This window comes from Exophiala bonariae, assembly GCF_035927105.1.
Source record: "Exophiala bonariae strain CCFEE 5792 chromosome Unknown scaffold_56, whole genome shotgun sequence".
In the NCBI taxonomy this organism is placed as follows: domain Eukaryota; kingdom Fungi; phylum Ascomycota; class Eurotiomycetes; order Chaetothyriales; family Herpotrichiellaceae; genus Exophiala; species Exophiala bonariae.
This window is the reverse complement of record NW_027042531.1, coordinates 1-14,959: the sequence shown is the minus strand read 5'-3', so window position 1 is coordinate 14,959 and position 14,959 is coordinate 1. Positions and strand designations below refer to the sequence as shown.

General features: G+C 49.6%; 5 protein-coding genes across 5 annotated transcripts; 2 read left to right on the top strand and 3 right to left on the bottom strand.

Annotated features, from left to right (window-relative positions):
- Positions 1-101: 101 nt before the first annotated feature.
- Positions 102-1,817, top strand: LTR84_011383 (uncharacterized protein; the record flags this gene model as incomplete). The annotated part of the gene is made up of 2 exons (XM_064854915.1): positions 102-132; positions 193-1,817. The coding sequence occupies 2 exons, from the start codon at positions 102-104 to the stop codon at positions 1,815-1,817; spliced, it is 1,656 nt and encodes a 551-aa protein (XP_064699961.1).
- Positions 1,818-2,051: 234 nt separating this feature from the next.
- Positions 2,052-2,768, bottom strand: LTR84_011382 (uncharacterized protein; the record flags this gene model as incomplete). The annotated part of the gene is made up of 1 exon (XM_064854914.1): positions 2,052-2,768. One exon carries the CDS (start codon positions 2,766-2,768, stop codon positions 2,052-2,054), a length of 717 nt encoding a protein of 238 aa, XP_064699960.1.
- Positions 2,769-3,411: 643 nt separating this feature from the next.
- LTR84_011381 (uncharacterized protein) lies at positions 3,412-5,096 on the bottom strand (the record flags this gene model as incomplete). The annotated part of the gene is made up of 4 exons (XM_064854913.1): positions 3,412-4,427; positions 4,481-4,667; positions 4,727-4,897; positions 4,956-5,096. 4 exons carry the CDS (start codon positions 5,094-5,096, stop codon positions 3,412-3,414), a joined length of 1,515 nt encoding a protein of 504 aa, XP_064699959.1.
- Positions 5,097-10,184: 5,088 nt separating this feature from the next.
- Positions 10,185-11,528, top strand: LTR84_011380 (uncharacterized protein; the record flags this gene model as incomplete). The annotated part of the gene is made up of 1 exon (XM_064854912.1): positions 10,185-11,528. One exon carries the CDS (start codon positions 10,185-10,187, stop codon positions 11,526-11,528), a length of 1,344 nt encoding a protein of 447 aa, XP_064699958.1.
- Positions 11,529-11,768: 240 nt separating this feature from the next.
- LTR84_011379 (uncharacterized protein) lies at positions 11,769-14,892 on the bottom strand (the record flags this gene model as incomplete). Its single annotated transcript, XM_064854911.1, has 2 exons — positions 11,769-14,576; positions 14,626-14,892. The coding sequence occupies 2 exons, from the start codon at positions 14,890-14,892 to the stop codon at positions 11,769-11,771; spliced, it is 3,075 nt and encodes a 1,024-aa protein (XP_064699957.1).
- Between the last annotated feature and the right edge of the window lie 67 nt (positions 14,893-14,959).

Here is a 14,959-nt window from a genome sequence, read left to right as displayed (position 1 = left end):
TTAGGAGGCTGGTCTATATTCAACCACCGAATTGCTTGTATAAATCTCATTGCGTCGAAGTCTTGGCTGACGGGAGAACTTCTAATACACCTTCCAACCTAATGGCCTTGACTCGAAAATCCCACGAGAAAGGTATGTATTCAAGAGTACGCCACTGATAGACGTATGTGATCACTAATGAACGCTCTATAGTTCGGACGGGATGTCGAACCTGTAAGGTCAGAAGAGTCAAGTGTGATGAAACAAGACCGACCTGTCTCCGCTGTGCACGGTCAAAGTATATCTGTGAAGGCTATCTATTCTCTTTCTCCGCCTACTGTCCCAGTCCCGAGAGGCATGAATCCTCAGATGAGGCCTCTCAGAAGAAAATCAAGCCTGTCGACTCTCTGTGCTTTTACCGGACCCTGAAGACCCTCGCCGAGCTATCAGAACCCGACTACCGCTCGTATGATTTCTGCCGCCGCTACACGCTGCACAACATGGCCACTCATCATTTCACACGTTTTTGGACTCACACCGTAATATCGGCATCTCATGCGGAGCCGGCAATTCTACATGCTATGTTAGCTCTTTCCGGAGTGTGCAGGGTCTATCAGGAGGGCCAATCAGTTCTGCCCAGTGGAGATCGAACCACCTTCATGATTCCTGTGTGGTCTCATTACGGCAAGGCGCTTCACTTTCTTCAAAATCGGATAATAACGGCCAGCATCGAGGACACTCATATTGTACTCATTGTTTGTTTGGTCTTGCTAACGTTCGATATCATCGAGGGTCGATATCGAGAAGCTCTGGTCCATCTCAACCACGGTCGCCAGATTTTAAAGAGACTTCATGGCATAACTTCGGCGGTTGACACGACAATGTTGAGGTTGATGTTGCCACAACAAGCGTCCACGACTCTCGATGAAATTTCATATTCCTTTGCGTTGATGGATCTGCAGTCGGTCTATTTCGACAGTGAGCTACAATTCAAGCTTGTCGACAACCTGGATATTGGCAGCACGGATCCTCCCAGCATTCCGTCCTCCTTTAATTCCTTTGACGATGCGTGGCGGATGATGCTATTGCTCGACAACGAGGCTTGTCATCTAGCAGCTGTCGTCTGCCAGACAAAATCAGAACAAATTCATGAGAACTCAATGCTGGCGTTGTGGCAAGGAAAGCTGCTTGCTGCACTGAGGCAGTGGAAAGCAGCATTCGACAGTAGCCCACTGCGCACTATACCACGAGCGTCATCGCCTGGTGCTAATGGAGACGAGCGATCAATTTCCCTGCGCATAAGTCATCTCTATCTCACTATTGTTGTCCGGATTAGCTTGTGCCGCCACGACGATATGGTGTTTGACCCGCTCCTGCCTTATTTCTCCTCACTTGTGGCTCTGTGCGAAGATCTAGTCCCCAGATTACCGGCAATTAGTCTCGACTCCCGTGTGATTGAACCTCTCTACACTACCGGATGTCTATGTCGCCACCCTGGCTTGCGACGACGTGCGCTTCAAGCGTTGAGCCTGGCAGGCAGGGAAGGACACTGGGACAGCAAGCTCATATCAATCGTGGTCCGCGAACGAATGGCCCTGGAAGAAAACGAGGCTAACTTCGTGTACAATCCTGACGAGCCCATTCCGGAAGACGTGGAGCTGCTGGCAGAGATCATTCCCAGGCATGCACGCTGGTCCGACACACATGCTGAGTTTCTCTCCGATGATTACAAGAAAGCCGACTTACAGTTCAGACGGAAATCTAGGAGTACTCACAATCCTTCTATGGCTGGTGACGATTGCTATGAAGTCTACAAAACGATTGTTGCTCTCCCCTAGGTCTGGGCAAATTATGCAAGGTTCTGGAACTTCAAGTGTAGGAGCTGGTACGCCAATGATCTTCGGCCGGTAGCAGCCAAAATAAACTGGTGGGGAAATCCAGCAATGTCGCAATGTTAGCTGTTCACCATTATACGCAGTCCAGGATTGTGGAACTGGGGCAACGTTGTATGGAATCATTGATCGTGCCTCCAGCTTGGCAATGGGGCACATATCTTGTGGGACAAACCCCTCTCAATATTCTATCCAATCCTTTGTCATATCTGTGAGCTGCGTTGGCCAAGTCCCTTCCGGAATAGAAGCACTCTGCCTCAGCTTGAACGCGCCATAAAAGGTCTTCAGCCGAGGATGATCCTCCGTCAAGTCCCACCCGAACATATTCTCGGCATACTGCAAGATGGCAAACAAAGCGCAATCGGCCACCGTGACCTGCGCTTCCTCTTCTCTTTCAAATCTCAGGAGCCATGGCGTCCCCTCGGCAGCGTACTCTGCGATCCTCTCAAGACTCTGGTTCGCACGACTCAACAGCCACCTCACCGCCGCAGGAGACTGTTCACCCCCGACTACCGGCGCAAACAGCCTACACCCAAACGCTGGCGCGTACTCGACATCCGTCGTTACGGCATCAATGAGGCCTAGCATCTCCTTAGTCTTCGCGCGATCCTTTGGCGTTCGGCCACGCATTGTCCACAGGCCCTGCACCTCAGCCATGTCCTCTAGGTAGTCGATTATTGCGAGCGATTCACGAAGGGTGAATCCTGTAGCTGGGTGGTGCAGGAGGGGCACCGAGCCAGGTGGTTTCCCGGGTGCGAGAGCTGGGGCACCCGGAGCGGCAATGGTACATTGGATGAGTTCGACTGAGGCATCTTCATTGAAGTTGCGCTCCACAAGGTAAATCACCACACGGCGTGGTGCTGGGCCGCCGTTGAAGACGAATAGTTTGAGATTCATATGTGCGGATTGATATTGTTGAATAATGGTACGGAGACAAAATCTTGTGGGCTCGTTCGATTCTCTGGCTGGCTCACAGCTAGGTATTTATGGTAGAGAATTGGCATATTATTCATGCCAGTAAGCCCGACTGTGCATTCTACTATGGCCTCGGAGACTTGTTGACGGGATATCGGAGACTTCCCTCGCTCTGGATTACTTGTCAGCCTCGTCGGCTATGGCTTCGGGCGTACCATTGGATCGCTGCACGCAATACTTTCCTTCCCCAGGCATATACGACATCTGACATAAGAGGCTGTTCATAAATGTCGGGAAGGCCGCATTACCGTTCCTTTCTCAATTGTAGTAGGAATAAAGCCTGCGTTTTAAGAGATACACTGATCTGATGGCGAAGTAAGGATAGACGAGAACCTGTTTTTCTCGGCGATGTCAGCCTTATTTTTCACCACTTCAGACATGCTTGGTACTTGAAAATATGTTTACTCCTTATTCTACGAAGAAGTCTAAAACATCCACTAAACTCGTGCTGGTCAATTGTGAGCCCTCACTCTGTCTCTGCCGTATTCCCTGGTCGCCAGACAAGCAGGCATCACCTCCTATGTCTCGTAATCTCCAGATCAAATGCACATCCACATCCTGATGATCAGAGAGTGTAAATGAAATCAGGTCTCTTGTCACCACAAACCCAGACTTGCTCCGGAGTCTTGCCCTCGTGCATATTGTCTCTGGCTCCAGACAGTCTCTTGCGGTTCTCGATTCTCAAGAGAACATGCATAGCAATAGTACCGCCCAACAGGCACAAGGTCAACGCCGCGAGGACGACTCCGTGACCAGTGTAGAAATGTGGTGCTTCGGTCTTGAGGTAAATGTTCGATGAGACAATACCATTGAGATTGCCCCAGCCAACCACTATTCCTAGGACGACTCCACGCTTATAGACGCCATCAACGTTGTTGGCAACCCACGCAAGGGTGTTGGGAATGCACGGGTAGATACCCATAGCGCCAAGAAAGGTTCCTGCATACTGGATCTTGGGGTTGGTTGAGCCGATGAGCATGCAAAAGCCAATAATAGCAAGGCAAGATATTCCCATGCTGAAGTATCCTCGGAGACGGCTTCGGTCTGCGAGCCAGCCGATGGTGATAGTCAACACAGCTGCACAGGCATAAGGTGGGACCGAGAGAAGTTGCGCGTGTGTTCCCGTGTAACCCATACCACGTAGAATCGTGGGTAGGAAAAGTGAGAATGCGTACAGAGGGATTAGGCAGCCCATGTAGATATATGCGTAAAGCCAGGTCTTCCAGTCTGTCAGAGCGGCATAAATATGACGTTTGTCGTACTCCTCATGAGTCGAAGCCTGGTTGTCTGCGGCAAGGCGGCGTCGCAAGCGGATTCTATCCTCAGGAGTAAGGAATGTAGCAGTATCTGGCCAGTCGAAAACCATCCACCAACACGCAAGGCCCACGAACACCGTGGCCACTCCCTCTATAATAAAGATCCAGGCCCAGCCAGGTTTTCCACCTATGCCGTCCATCCGTGCGATCGCCGCAGCTAACAAGCCGCCGAAAGATCCTGCAAGAGCAGCGGCTGAGAAAAATGCGGCGGCACGAACACCGATTTCGCTGCGCTTATACCAGCAGCTGAGATAGTAGTTAACGCCTAGATTCTAGATTAGTCTCTTTCAGCGAGTGGCCTTTTAGAAGGCATCTTACCAGGAAACAAGCCAGCTTCAGCAAGTCCTAGGAAGAAGCGGCAGGCCAGTAGACCGGAGTAATTGGTAACCAAACCCATCAATGCCATAATGACGCCCCAAGAAAGTATGATACCAGTGAAGAAATAGCGAGGAGTAAGTCGTTTAAGCATGACGTTCGTCAATGGCTCAGCAAGAGCGTAGCTGATCTGGAAGCCAAGCATTAGCTAAGGGACACAATACATATCTCGACAAAAAGAACACTTACAAAGAAAATGGTCAATGAGTTGTTGTAATCGTGTCCAACCATCTCGAGATCTGTCTCAAGTCCTGCAAGACGTGCATTGCCGATATTTGTACGGTCCAAGAAGCTCAACAAATACAGTAAACATAGCCATGGTATAAGCCAGAGATCGACCTTCCACATCAGCTTGCGATCCTGTGTCCATAGTTAGAATCATTGTGGTTGACGGCGAAGACTTGTTCTTGTGACTCACGATGGCAGCTCTCTCCTCATCACTCTTGCCGGCATCGGGATCTTCCAAAGCATTGATATCCTCAGATCTCTCGATGAAAACATCACCAGGCTTTTCAACCTTGAGGCCGTTCTCCACAGAATTGGATCGCGAAGCAGCCATATTTGTAGAGTCGGGATTTCAATTTATCCACTTCTGTTCTTGTTTAACAAGCAGTTGTCTTTACTCGAGAATGATGAGCATCGATCTAAACCCTGGGGATATATGAGTCTCTTTATACAAGATCCATTCGAAGTTTTATGAAGTATAACACTGATTATGATGAACCCGCCGAAATGTAGTTGCCTTAGCCGATCGGTCGGCTATGGTAAAGTGGGTCTGATTGGTGACCTTCGCCAGTAAGGAATGAGCACGGGGTCCCCAATGCGGGCACTGTAAGACCATGGTTGTTTGAATAGAGCCTTGCTTCCTTTGCTCCGGCCAGGCTCAGATATGGCACAGTCTTTATATGATTGCTTCACTTATATAAATTCCCAACTTTAGGCTCAACTGCGCCGCGCTGTATGAGATAGAAAGTGGTACGTTTCGAAGGGTTGGACAGGCACAGGAAGAACACTGGCAATGCATGTTTTGGGGCCTAGACTTCGTTGAAGGTTGTTCTAGTGTTTCCAAACTGTGTTCTGGAAAACGGGAAAAAGGACCAATGGCTGCCAAAGGCGTTAACGCCATGTCCTGACCAAGCGTGCCACAAGGTGACATAGCCCATCAGTGAGCTGAATGTGTGGTCTGATAGAGGATTTGACTCCGTTTTTGGACGTCCTTGGCAAGTCCTCTCGGAGTCCATCGGGTGGGAGCCCCGGGATTTCAAAGTTTGCCCCGTGGTGTGCCTGGCACCCCGTGGGCACTTGGCCTCCTACTTCGAATACCTAAGGTAGTACTGGTACTTCGTCCGTAATTTCAGCAGCCGAAATTTAGTTCCGTGGAATTTTGAATTTCGAAGCATGTGAATGAGTCTAATGGTAGCTGTGGGTCCCCCGTAATACGATTTCAAGGCTTTACTACCATCCCGATGCTCTGGCATCGTTCCGAAGATCTATCACGAATGGGTCTTTCGACGAACCTCATCCAGACAAGTGATTCGATAGAACCATACCAAGTAAAACAATGCTCCCATCTTTCATCGACATGGACCAGCTTGCCCAGAAAGAGTACCTAGGAAATACCACCTTCACTTCTCCATATGGACAAATCGAGCACAAAGCTGCTACACAGGTAACGTTCCAAGCATGTAAATTCTATGGCCAACACGGTACATATCATTGGTTGGAGTGGGAGATGTTTAGTTTCGAATTGCGTCCACACGCTGGTTAGCCAGATAAGTCCCAATGGCTCCTTGGTGACCCCGTTCACGCGGAGCTTTCCCCTGGATTGCCGTTCGCCTTTGGGATGGCGAATGGATAGCCTATAGTTAAACTATGTTACCGCATGCTTTTCGATCAGTTCCTTCGCATACTAGGAAACAGTGGGAATTTGCAAACATACTCGGGACTCCTCGACCAGTGGCGTCGGCACCGTAGCTGATTGTGAAGGGTCCTTATCATGATGCAAAGCAAACACCCGGCAGGGACGCACTGCAGACCCTCATTGGTCTCATTTCGTGGCCAATCTCTCGGGACGAGGCATTTCTGGCCTAGGTCCTCAACAGAACTTATATCTGGCTAGGACACCGCTCGTGGCTGAGAGACGTCTACCAACTAAACATCTTTGTCGCAGACCTCAATACTCACTCCGTTGATATTCTTCGACATCATTGCATCGATCGAGACCACGACAACTGATCGCATTGCTGCTGCGATGCACCACGGGCAAGTACCAGGTGTAGCTTCTGACGACAAGTCCAAGACTCTGAACAGAACCATGGTGCAAGTGTGACACCATGGAGTTCAATCCTCGGCCCAAAGTTGTCAAGGGTGCACTGCGACACTCAGTTGCTGATGCGCTCGAAGATTGAGGGCATTATGGTGCAAACCTTGAGCAGGTGATCATTCGCTGGTGAGGCTTGTAATACCACGCCAGGTCGAGATACATTTGAAATCCAGATTCTCGATGTTTATTGTTAGTCACAGAGCCTTGTTGGGTTCAGCCTGCAGCAGTCCCTGCCCGTGCACGCTTCCTATACACCGAGGACCATGATCTCTTTGCCCAGTCCTTGAGAATTTCACGGATACCCCATGACATATCCGATGCCACACTTGGCCGTCTGGCAGGCTTGCCCTTCAAAAACTGGGCGCATTCCGTCCAGCTGGTGATGGTGTATATGATCGAGTTGCCTAGTCCGTGAAAAGGAATGCAAATGGCAGAGGCGAGGTATAGGCTATATATCTGGTTGTTGGGGGCAATAAAAGTGTTATATACACGGTTAACACTGATCGGAACCCATGTTATAAGGAGGACAATTGTGTACAGGAATGCAAATTGGGCATACTTCCAATGTACAGCGTCAAACCGAGAGGGAGTCCTTCGCAGCGGGGTTTGACTTGTCGTGGAGAGGGTACGTTCCCGACCGCTTCCCGGGGCAATCTGGTTTGACGAAGAACGAGATATTGACAGCTCACGAGAATAAGTTGGTGCCAGAGGTTGCAAATCTTTCGAATTCGGATCATCCGAGAAATCTGGTTCATGGAAAACAACCTGTGAAGGGCGCTCCTGCTCCGAAGAGTTGGAATCGAAAGTTCCATTCGGTCGGTAGCCCTCGTCATAATTGTGTTCACCACTTATTCGTTGATGAAGGGGGTTTTGGACTTTGACAGCCTTCAGCCTCTGCCGGACTCGGAGTATGCTCTTGCCACTAAGGGCAAAAAGTGATAGTGATGTAAGAATCGAAATCCTTGAATAGTCAGCAGTTTCGATCAGTAAAGATTGGGCGAAGACAGTTACCAAATAGGTATGTAAAATGCAGCAAGACGAAGGATGCCTGACTCTCGAGAAATCCAACACCATGTTGTTGCATCACCATAGACCGTGCGACCGTTGGGTCGCCAAAGTAAGAATGTCAAAGCGGAAGGAAATGGGAGAAAGAAGGCAAGTCCCATTCCTAAAAGATCTGTTTTCCTGAGCTCCCTCAACGTTCGTTTCCTACATATCGTCAAGTAGACATTGAGCGCCATGACAAGGACCTTGGGTAGAATGTTAACGGCGAAGCCTTTGGGATGTGAAGTGGCTATCGTACTAGTAAAGGATCCGTCATCACAAACCAAGTGATGAAGAAGCCCTGTGCTTGGCAAAATGCTGTATTCCTCCCAGCATTCACTGGGTGACGACCCCATGCATACGCAATACAAGCAAGACTGTTGGTGATTGAGATGCAGAAACTGAATCGATTGACTGGTTTTCGTAGGGGAGTATATGCGATATAACTGATCATCGTCCAGGCAGACCCTGCCAGAGACAGACATGCCGACACCCTAGCGGCGACATCAAGACGATCTAGTTGCGCCTGGCTGAAAGATCTCTGTGCCGACATAACATCGTGGGAGCCTCAATCATGAGGCTGCCGGAACTGGCGGGTTAAGATCTCGCCCCGGTAACCCGGAAGGTTGATATTGGATCTTGGGACAACTAAAAAAATGCACAGAGCCTAGGCTCCAGATTGAGATGACTTCAATCAGGTTTGAAAGGGAAGATGGAAAACGGCGATCAAGATAGACGTTGAAGGGAACGGTAGGTGACCATGGTCGAATTGGAGAGGTCGAGAAAATGAGGAAGAGCTGAGCTGTCATCGACATGGTCTGGGCATTACGCGAGAACCATGGGATCGGAAACTACGGGGAAGCGAGGGCTGGAGCTGGACAGACTTGGGAGGATTTTACGAGTCGGGAAAATCCTGGGGATCTGGGCAACTTTGTGATTTTGTGTGGGAAAAGTCAACCCAAATCAACGCCCCTACAAGTCCCTCGCACCAAGCTGATCTGGGAACAGTACCAAGTAGTGGATGAAAGCCTGGAGATTGAATGGTTGAGATACGAGCTCCCCACCCCATAGCGCTCGGAAAGGACAACGCCCACGTCCAGGACGGCGGCAAGGGAGATGCCGTCACGTGGGAGGATAAAGGTCTCTGTGATCTGACGTAGAAAACTCGGGAGGGCTACGGCGGAGGGTTCAGCGCAGGTTGTCCCGATGAAACGTCGAGTTGAGGATGGGACGCCTGATATCCTGCTCCACATGGGGCGGATTGGTGAGCGTCCAGACTACTGTTTGATTGCCATTTTGTGTTACTACTGTTACACTTTAAGTGCGCTGAGCGACTACTGATGGTCTTGCGTCTTGAGCGTCTGAGGCGAATTCGAAGCCACCACCAGCCTTGCCACATATTCAATAAGGGATAAGTGCAACTGTAGAGGAGTTGGACTATATACATCCTAATCAAACCGCTTGTGCTCGTGATTCCAGAGATTGCAACGTCTAACTCGCTCTCAACCATAGGGAGCACAACTACTAGATGGGTGGACAGGAATCGAATTGGTTGGAAACAAAAACCTCGTGAATAGCCTGGCTGCTTGGCCCAAACTGCAATCTAAGGGACTCGCACCCTCGTTTAGCGATACTTTTTTGGTGCAGAGCTAATCTCCATGAAGCTGCCTATGACGCACCAGCCTTCAAAGGCCGAACCATGAAACTTGCAGCAGCACTCCTTTTGTCTTGAACCAATTCTGGACCCCAACTTGGCGTTGGAATCAAAGTCTTCCTGGAGTAACAAAATTCCTCTTACTTAAGCATCCTCCCTCAGCCCTACCACCCAGCCTACTGTGCGAGCTTTCAATCCATTACGTATGCCCGACGCATTTCATATCGTGCTGGCTTAAAGAGAAGCATGTCTAGGCATGTCAGGCTACGCGGATAGTGTCCACGTCGAGAAAGATGACCCAAATGAGAAGAGTGGTGGAGATATCTCTGTGAACTGGTCGCAACTGGCATCACTGGCGCGATGGTGGAACCTCTCGTTGATCGCCCACGGTAAGCTTGCCTTTTGTAAGGCGCGACATCGCAGCCAACTCGGTTACTCGAGAGATTGTGTAAAGCTGACATCGATTCATGTTCCCAGTCCTCATCCTCGGTGGTTCGATGGCTATGGTTGGGTATGACATGTCTATTGTTGGTCCATTATTATCTCTTCCGATGTTTGCAGAGAAGTATCAAGGAAATTCTGGACCCTTGGCCGTATGTCGCTACCTTGTGTATTCTCGGAACCACATGCTCAAACTGTCACAGACAAAGAACCTCAACCTTATCGTGACAGTCCCAATCATAGGGGCGATCATCGCAAGTGTCTCTGCGCCACCAATGCAGAAAGCTATAGGACGAAAGAAGACGCTTCTATGGGCACAATTTTGTGTTTGCCTACCAAGTGCTCTACTTCAGTTATTTGCGCCAAATATAGGAGCACTGGTTGCTGGTCGCCTGCTCCACTATGTTGGACTGGGCTTCATATCCAACACCGGACCATTATACCTATCGGAAATAGCGCCTGCCCATGTCCGTGGTCGCATTGTGGGCATCTGTTCTCTGATGTTCATGGCAGCTGGGATTCTGGGCAGTACAGTCGTTTGGATCTGTGAGAAGCTCGACACGGATCTCGAGTTTCAAATCCCTCTTGGGGTCCAGGCTTGTCTCAATGCATTTTTTGGCCTGTTGTCGTTCTTCCTTCTCGAATCGCCACAATGGCACGCCTTACGAGCCGAGTACGATATCGCCGAGTTCATCCTGTACCAAATTCGCGGCACGAATACGCGTCTCGCCGTCGCAGAGGTTGATGACTACCGCAGAGCGTTTACAAAAGTGGCAGCTAGCCCTTCCTCTGGGGGATTCTTTGAAATCCTCTCACGCACCAACATCAAACGGACACTAATTAGTGGGGCTTTCATGAATTTCGAACAAGTCTCGGGACTAATTATGGTTGGAACATTCGCAACGGTGATCTTAACCCAGGCTGGGGTGGGCGATGCCTTCAAAGTTAATATCTTCATCAATTGTCTTATGTTTGTTGGCCAAATCGTCGGACCATATCTTGTCGATACCCTGGGACGGCGTCCGGTGGCATTGATATTCCTCCCTATTATTGCAGGTCTCAATATCACGGCCGCCAGCCTAGCTGTGGCCGGTTTGGAAAAGGGATCCGGCCGCTCAAGGGCTATAGCCGGGGTTTTCTTGTGCCTTGGTTTCTTCGTCACAATTGGCTATGGATCGTTGAGTTGGTTGATTCAAACCGAGGTTGCTGTGCTTCACCTAAGGGAGAAATCCGTTGGGTGGAGTCAGTTCTGGTCTTACATCACTGCGATCGTGATTAGTTTTGCAGTGCCTCGACTGGCCAACGCTGACGCATTGAATCTCGGGGCGCGAGTCGCGTATATCTTCGCAGGCACAAACCTTGTGGCGTTGGTATTCACTTACTTCTTTCTCCCTGAGACGAAGGGCAAAACCTTTCTAGACATTCAAGCCATGTACGACACTGACAAGGGCGGTGGACATGGCCCGACAATGCCAGACTTGGCCGCGAGTACGTCGGCTTCACAGTATAGTGATACTGCGAAGAGATGACACAGATGCGATCATACTAGTAATATAATTGATATATTCGTGGCCATGATCGCAGTTACTGGCAGTAATCGCGCTGGATATTGAAAAATGCGTGTGTATCTTACAAGGCCAATGTCTCAAGTTCCAACTTATGATCGTGTTCCAGAACTACTGTACTCAACCCCAAGCACTAGTAATAAGATCAAGTGTCTCAGTTGAAGGATACTTTCCCGACGACTCACAGTCCAAACATTTCGTCATTTAGACAGCGATAGTCTTCTTCTCCTTTCTAGTACTTTGCTCTGTGTCGTTATCCTTGATATTCACATCTGAAACTTCATTTCCTGCCCCTGTCTCATCATCTCCATCCGCAACGTGCACTGATCTTCTGTCTGGTGCGCCGAGACCACCTGTCCATTTTTCAATATCCACAAAATGTGCTTCGCCCAGCTCCTCTTTCACTACCAAGACCATGTCATCAATTGCATTTAGCAAGCCGACCATGGATGATAGTACGACACAATATTTTCTGAATCCCTCGTTCTTGGTCTCGAGCATTTGCCTCTTGATGGGTCCTAGGACGCTGTTGATATGCGTGGTGCTCTCTTCTCCAGTCTCGTGATTGATATTGTCCATGGATTCGACTGTATTAGAGTTCTGCCCGATATGTTCCTCTGCGTGCGGATGATAGAAAGTTTCGACGCGACCACGGAACGCCCTCACTGTCAGTGGCGCTGGCAGTACATGTGGAAGTGCATTTCCTGTTTCAAGACTGTGCGACAACAAACTCAAGACCCCCATGAAATCACCAACAAATTGTTCCCCAAAAGCGCCGCTGAGTAGAAAAAATCGCCGCTTGAACTCTGGTGGGAGTTGTGAAAGGTAGTAGAACAATTGGAAGAGATTGAAATTTATGTTAGTGGTGAGTAGTGTGATTTTGCCGAGACCTTCAGCTGTAAAATCCGTAGAAGAGAATTCGAACTTGAGCAACTGGATAGGACCAAGAATTGAAGAGAGCAGGTCGGCCGTATCAATCGTACTTTTCTCGACTGTGGTCATAAAACCTGTCTTACCGAGCGGATGGACATTGCTTTGTCCTACGGTGTCGTTTTCATGTTCGACATGGGTAGCATGGGTGACAAGTAATGCATATCGATCCTGGAAGCTCGAAAGTGTTCGCGACAAAACCCGTCTGTAGTGGCGACCTGCATTTGGTGGGCGAGGAAAGTAGGTCACAACTGCGGACGCAGTGAAGCCAACCAAGACGAGAACAATCCGTCTCCAGAATACGGAGTAGCCCACTCCTGGATTGCCGTATGATGGGATGTGTGTGTCCACCCAGCTGTAGGCGGCGGTCAGGTAGAGGGTTGCTCCAGTGATGATGAAGGCTTGCATGAACGCCGGAGAGGCAAACAGTCGAAGCCACATCAGAACAATGATGAAAGGCACAAAAATGGCAGCCATTCCATAGCTATTCCCTGGCCCATTTCCGGCACCGATATACCAAACAACCATTCCGAAAATTCCTCCTATGACAGTACCTCCGATTCGAAGGATGAGACCAAATGTGAAGTCGGCAGCATAAGGCACAAGACCTAACTGGGCCATGATCAACGCCCAAAGACCTTTCTCCCTATAATAAAACCCTGAACTTGAGGGAATTGCAGCAGGAATGGCGACAGCGATGGTTGCGATGACCATTCGAAGTGCGAACATTCCAGCAGTGCTCGAAATCCAATGAGTAGAAGCCAGCACGAAACGTCCAAGTGGACTTCGAGTTTTGCCACGATGAAGATGGATGGAGGCAAGCTGTTCGGAGGCATTAGGCAGTTGGGACTGTGAATCCTTCTCACCGCTTGCTGCTTTATTCTTCCGGTGGCGATGGCGAGGTCGTGATCTGGATTCTTCTTTCTCCATTTCTAGTTCTGGACTTGTCGGCGTGATCTGCGGCGTGGGCTGTCGACCCGAAACCCATGAGCCAAAGTGGCGTAGTCCAACAGGAAGCCACAGCCTCTGTGTCTTACGCTGTCCTTCCAATGCGACGAATTGAGCTAATAGCTGCGTCACTGATCGAGCAAAGATTGTGAACCGTTCCTCAAAGATCAGACCTAGTACGACACCTCGCAGTGGTACCGCACCAAGACTCGGGGAAGGCGCAAGATTACCATTGACATCGAAAAGGTGAGTATGGTGGTCAAGGATTCGTGGTGTTGTGGTCGCAACAAACGTCTCACACTCTCTGCGTAAATCCACGAGAAGTTTCTCGTGGCGCTGTAGCATTTCACTGAGCGCTTCCTCGGATGGGCGCCCATACCACTTTTTCTCATTTACCACACTCAAAGTTTCAATCATGGCTTGAATGGCTTCATTGCATTTCCTTAGGAGGGGAGTGGAAGATTCATGTAATGCAGACATGCTCTTTGTGATCAGATCCTCCGTTTCGGCATTCCGAAACAATTGCGCAAAATCAAGCTGCTGTGCAATCTGGTGTCGACCAAATTTGGGCTGCATTTCCGATACTTTTCCTAGCTTCATTGCTTCACTTCTCTCTTGAAGCTGTGCTAGTCGCTCTGTAGACTGGGATCTACTGATCTGTGCCTCGAGAAGGCCAATCCAGGTTATGAAAACAAACCGGAGTGGCTTCTTCAACTCACCAATGTCCTGAGAATTCCAACGACACACAGATACGTCAAGCGGGAGGAAGCCCATTCGAGCCTCCAAGGCCCTGAAGCTTGCCACACCTTGAGCCTTGGCCGTCTTCAGTCTCTGGCGGCTCAACGGGCGTGCACCAGTGTCGAGGCTTATCCTGCAAGCGTCGACAAACTCGATCATAGGGGAGAGAATCTGCTTGATATTGTTCAGGACAATATGTGAGGTTGATTCTGGGAAGATGAGGATGTTACAAAGTGCTCCAATCCCAATAGCAGTAGCGGCAGGCTTGATCAACACTAGGGGTATTTTTCCGGAGAACGAAGGTAGTATCGGCCCGGTTGTGAGGAAAATATCGCTAATGATGGTGCCAAATATCTGAACCAGGGTGAACTTGGGGTTCGCCACGCGCATACGTGCCTGTGAGTTGTGAGCAGCTGGCGATTGGAGTTCGACCATGTTATCTTACCAAAGCGTATATCAGTACACAGATCATGCAATAGTAGACTGCCGTAACTCTTGCATCAAGCATGAATCCCTCAAAGATTAGGACTTGCGCATAAGTAGTTTGGCCGGAAAGCTGGCCAACGTTGGTCGTGTTCTGGGTTGCAGCTCTTTGGAGCTCGGCCAGTCGAGCATTGGTGTCTGCTTGTGGACGAGCAACAAGAGCCGCTTTCATGGTAAGGACGCCCCAGCCCCAGCCAAGGCCCATACCGAGAATAACAGTGAGTCCCATGAGCAGTTGAATGAAGACGATACCAGAAGGCGGAGCGATGAAAAGCACGATGCTAAAAGGGTATGCT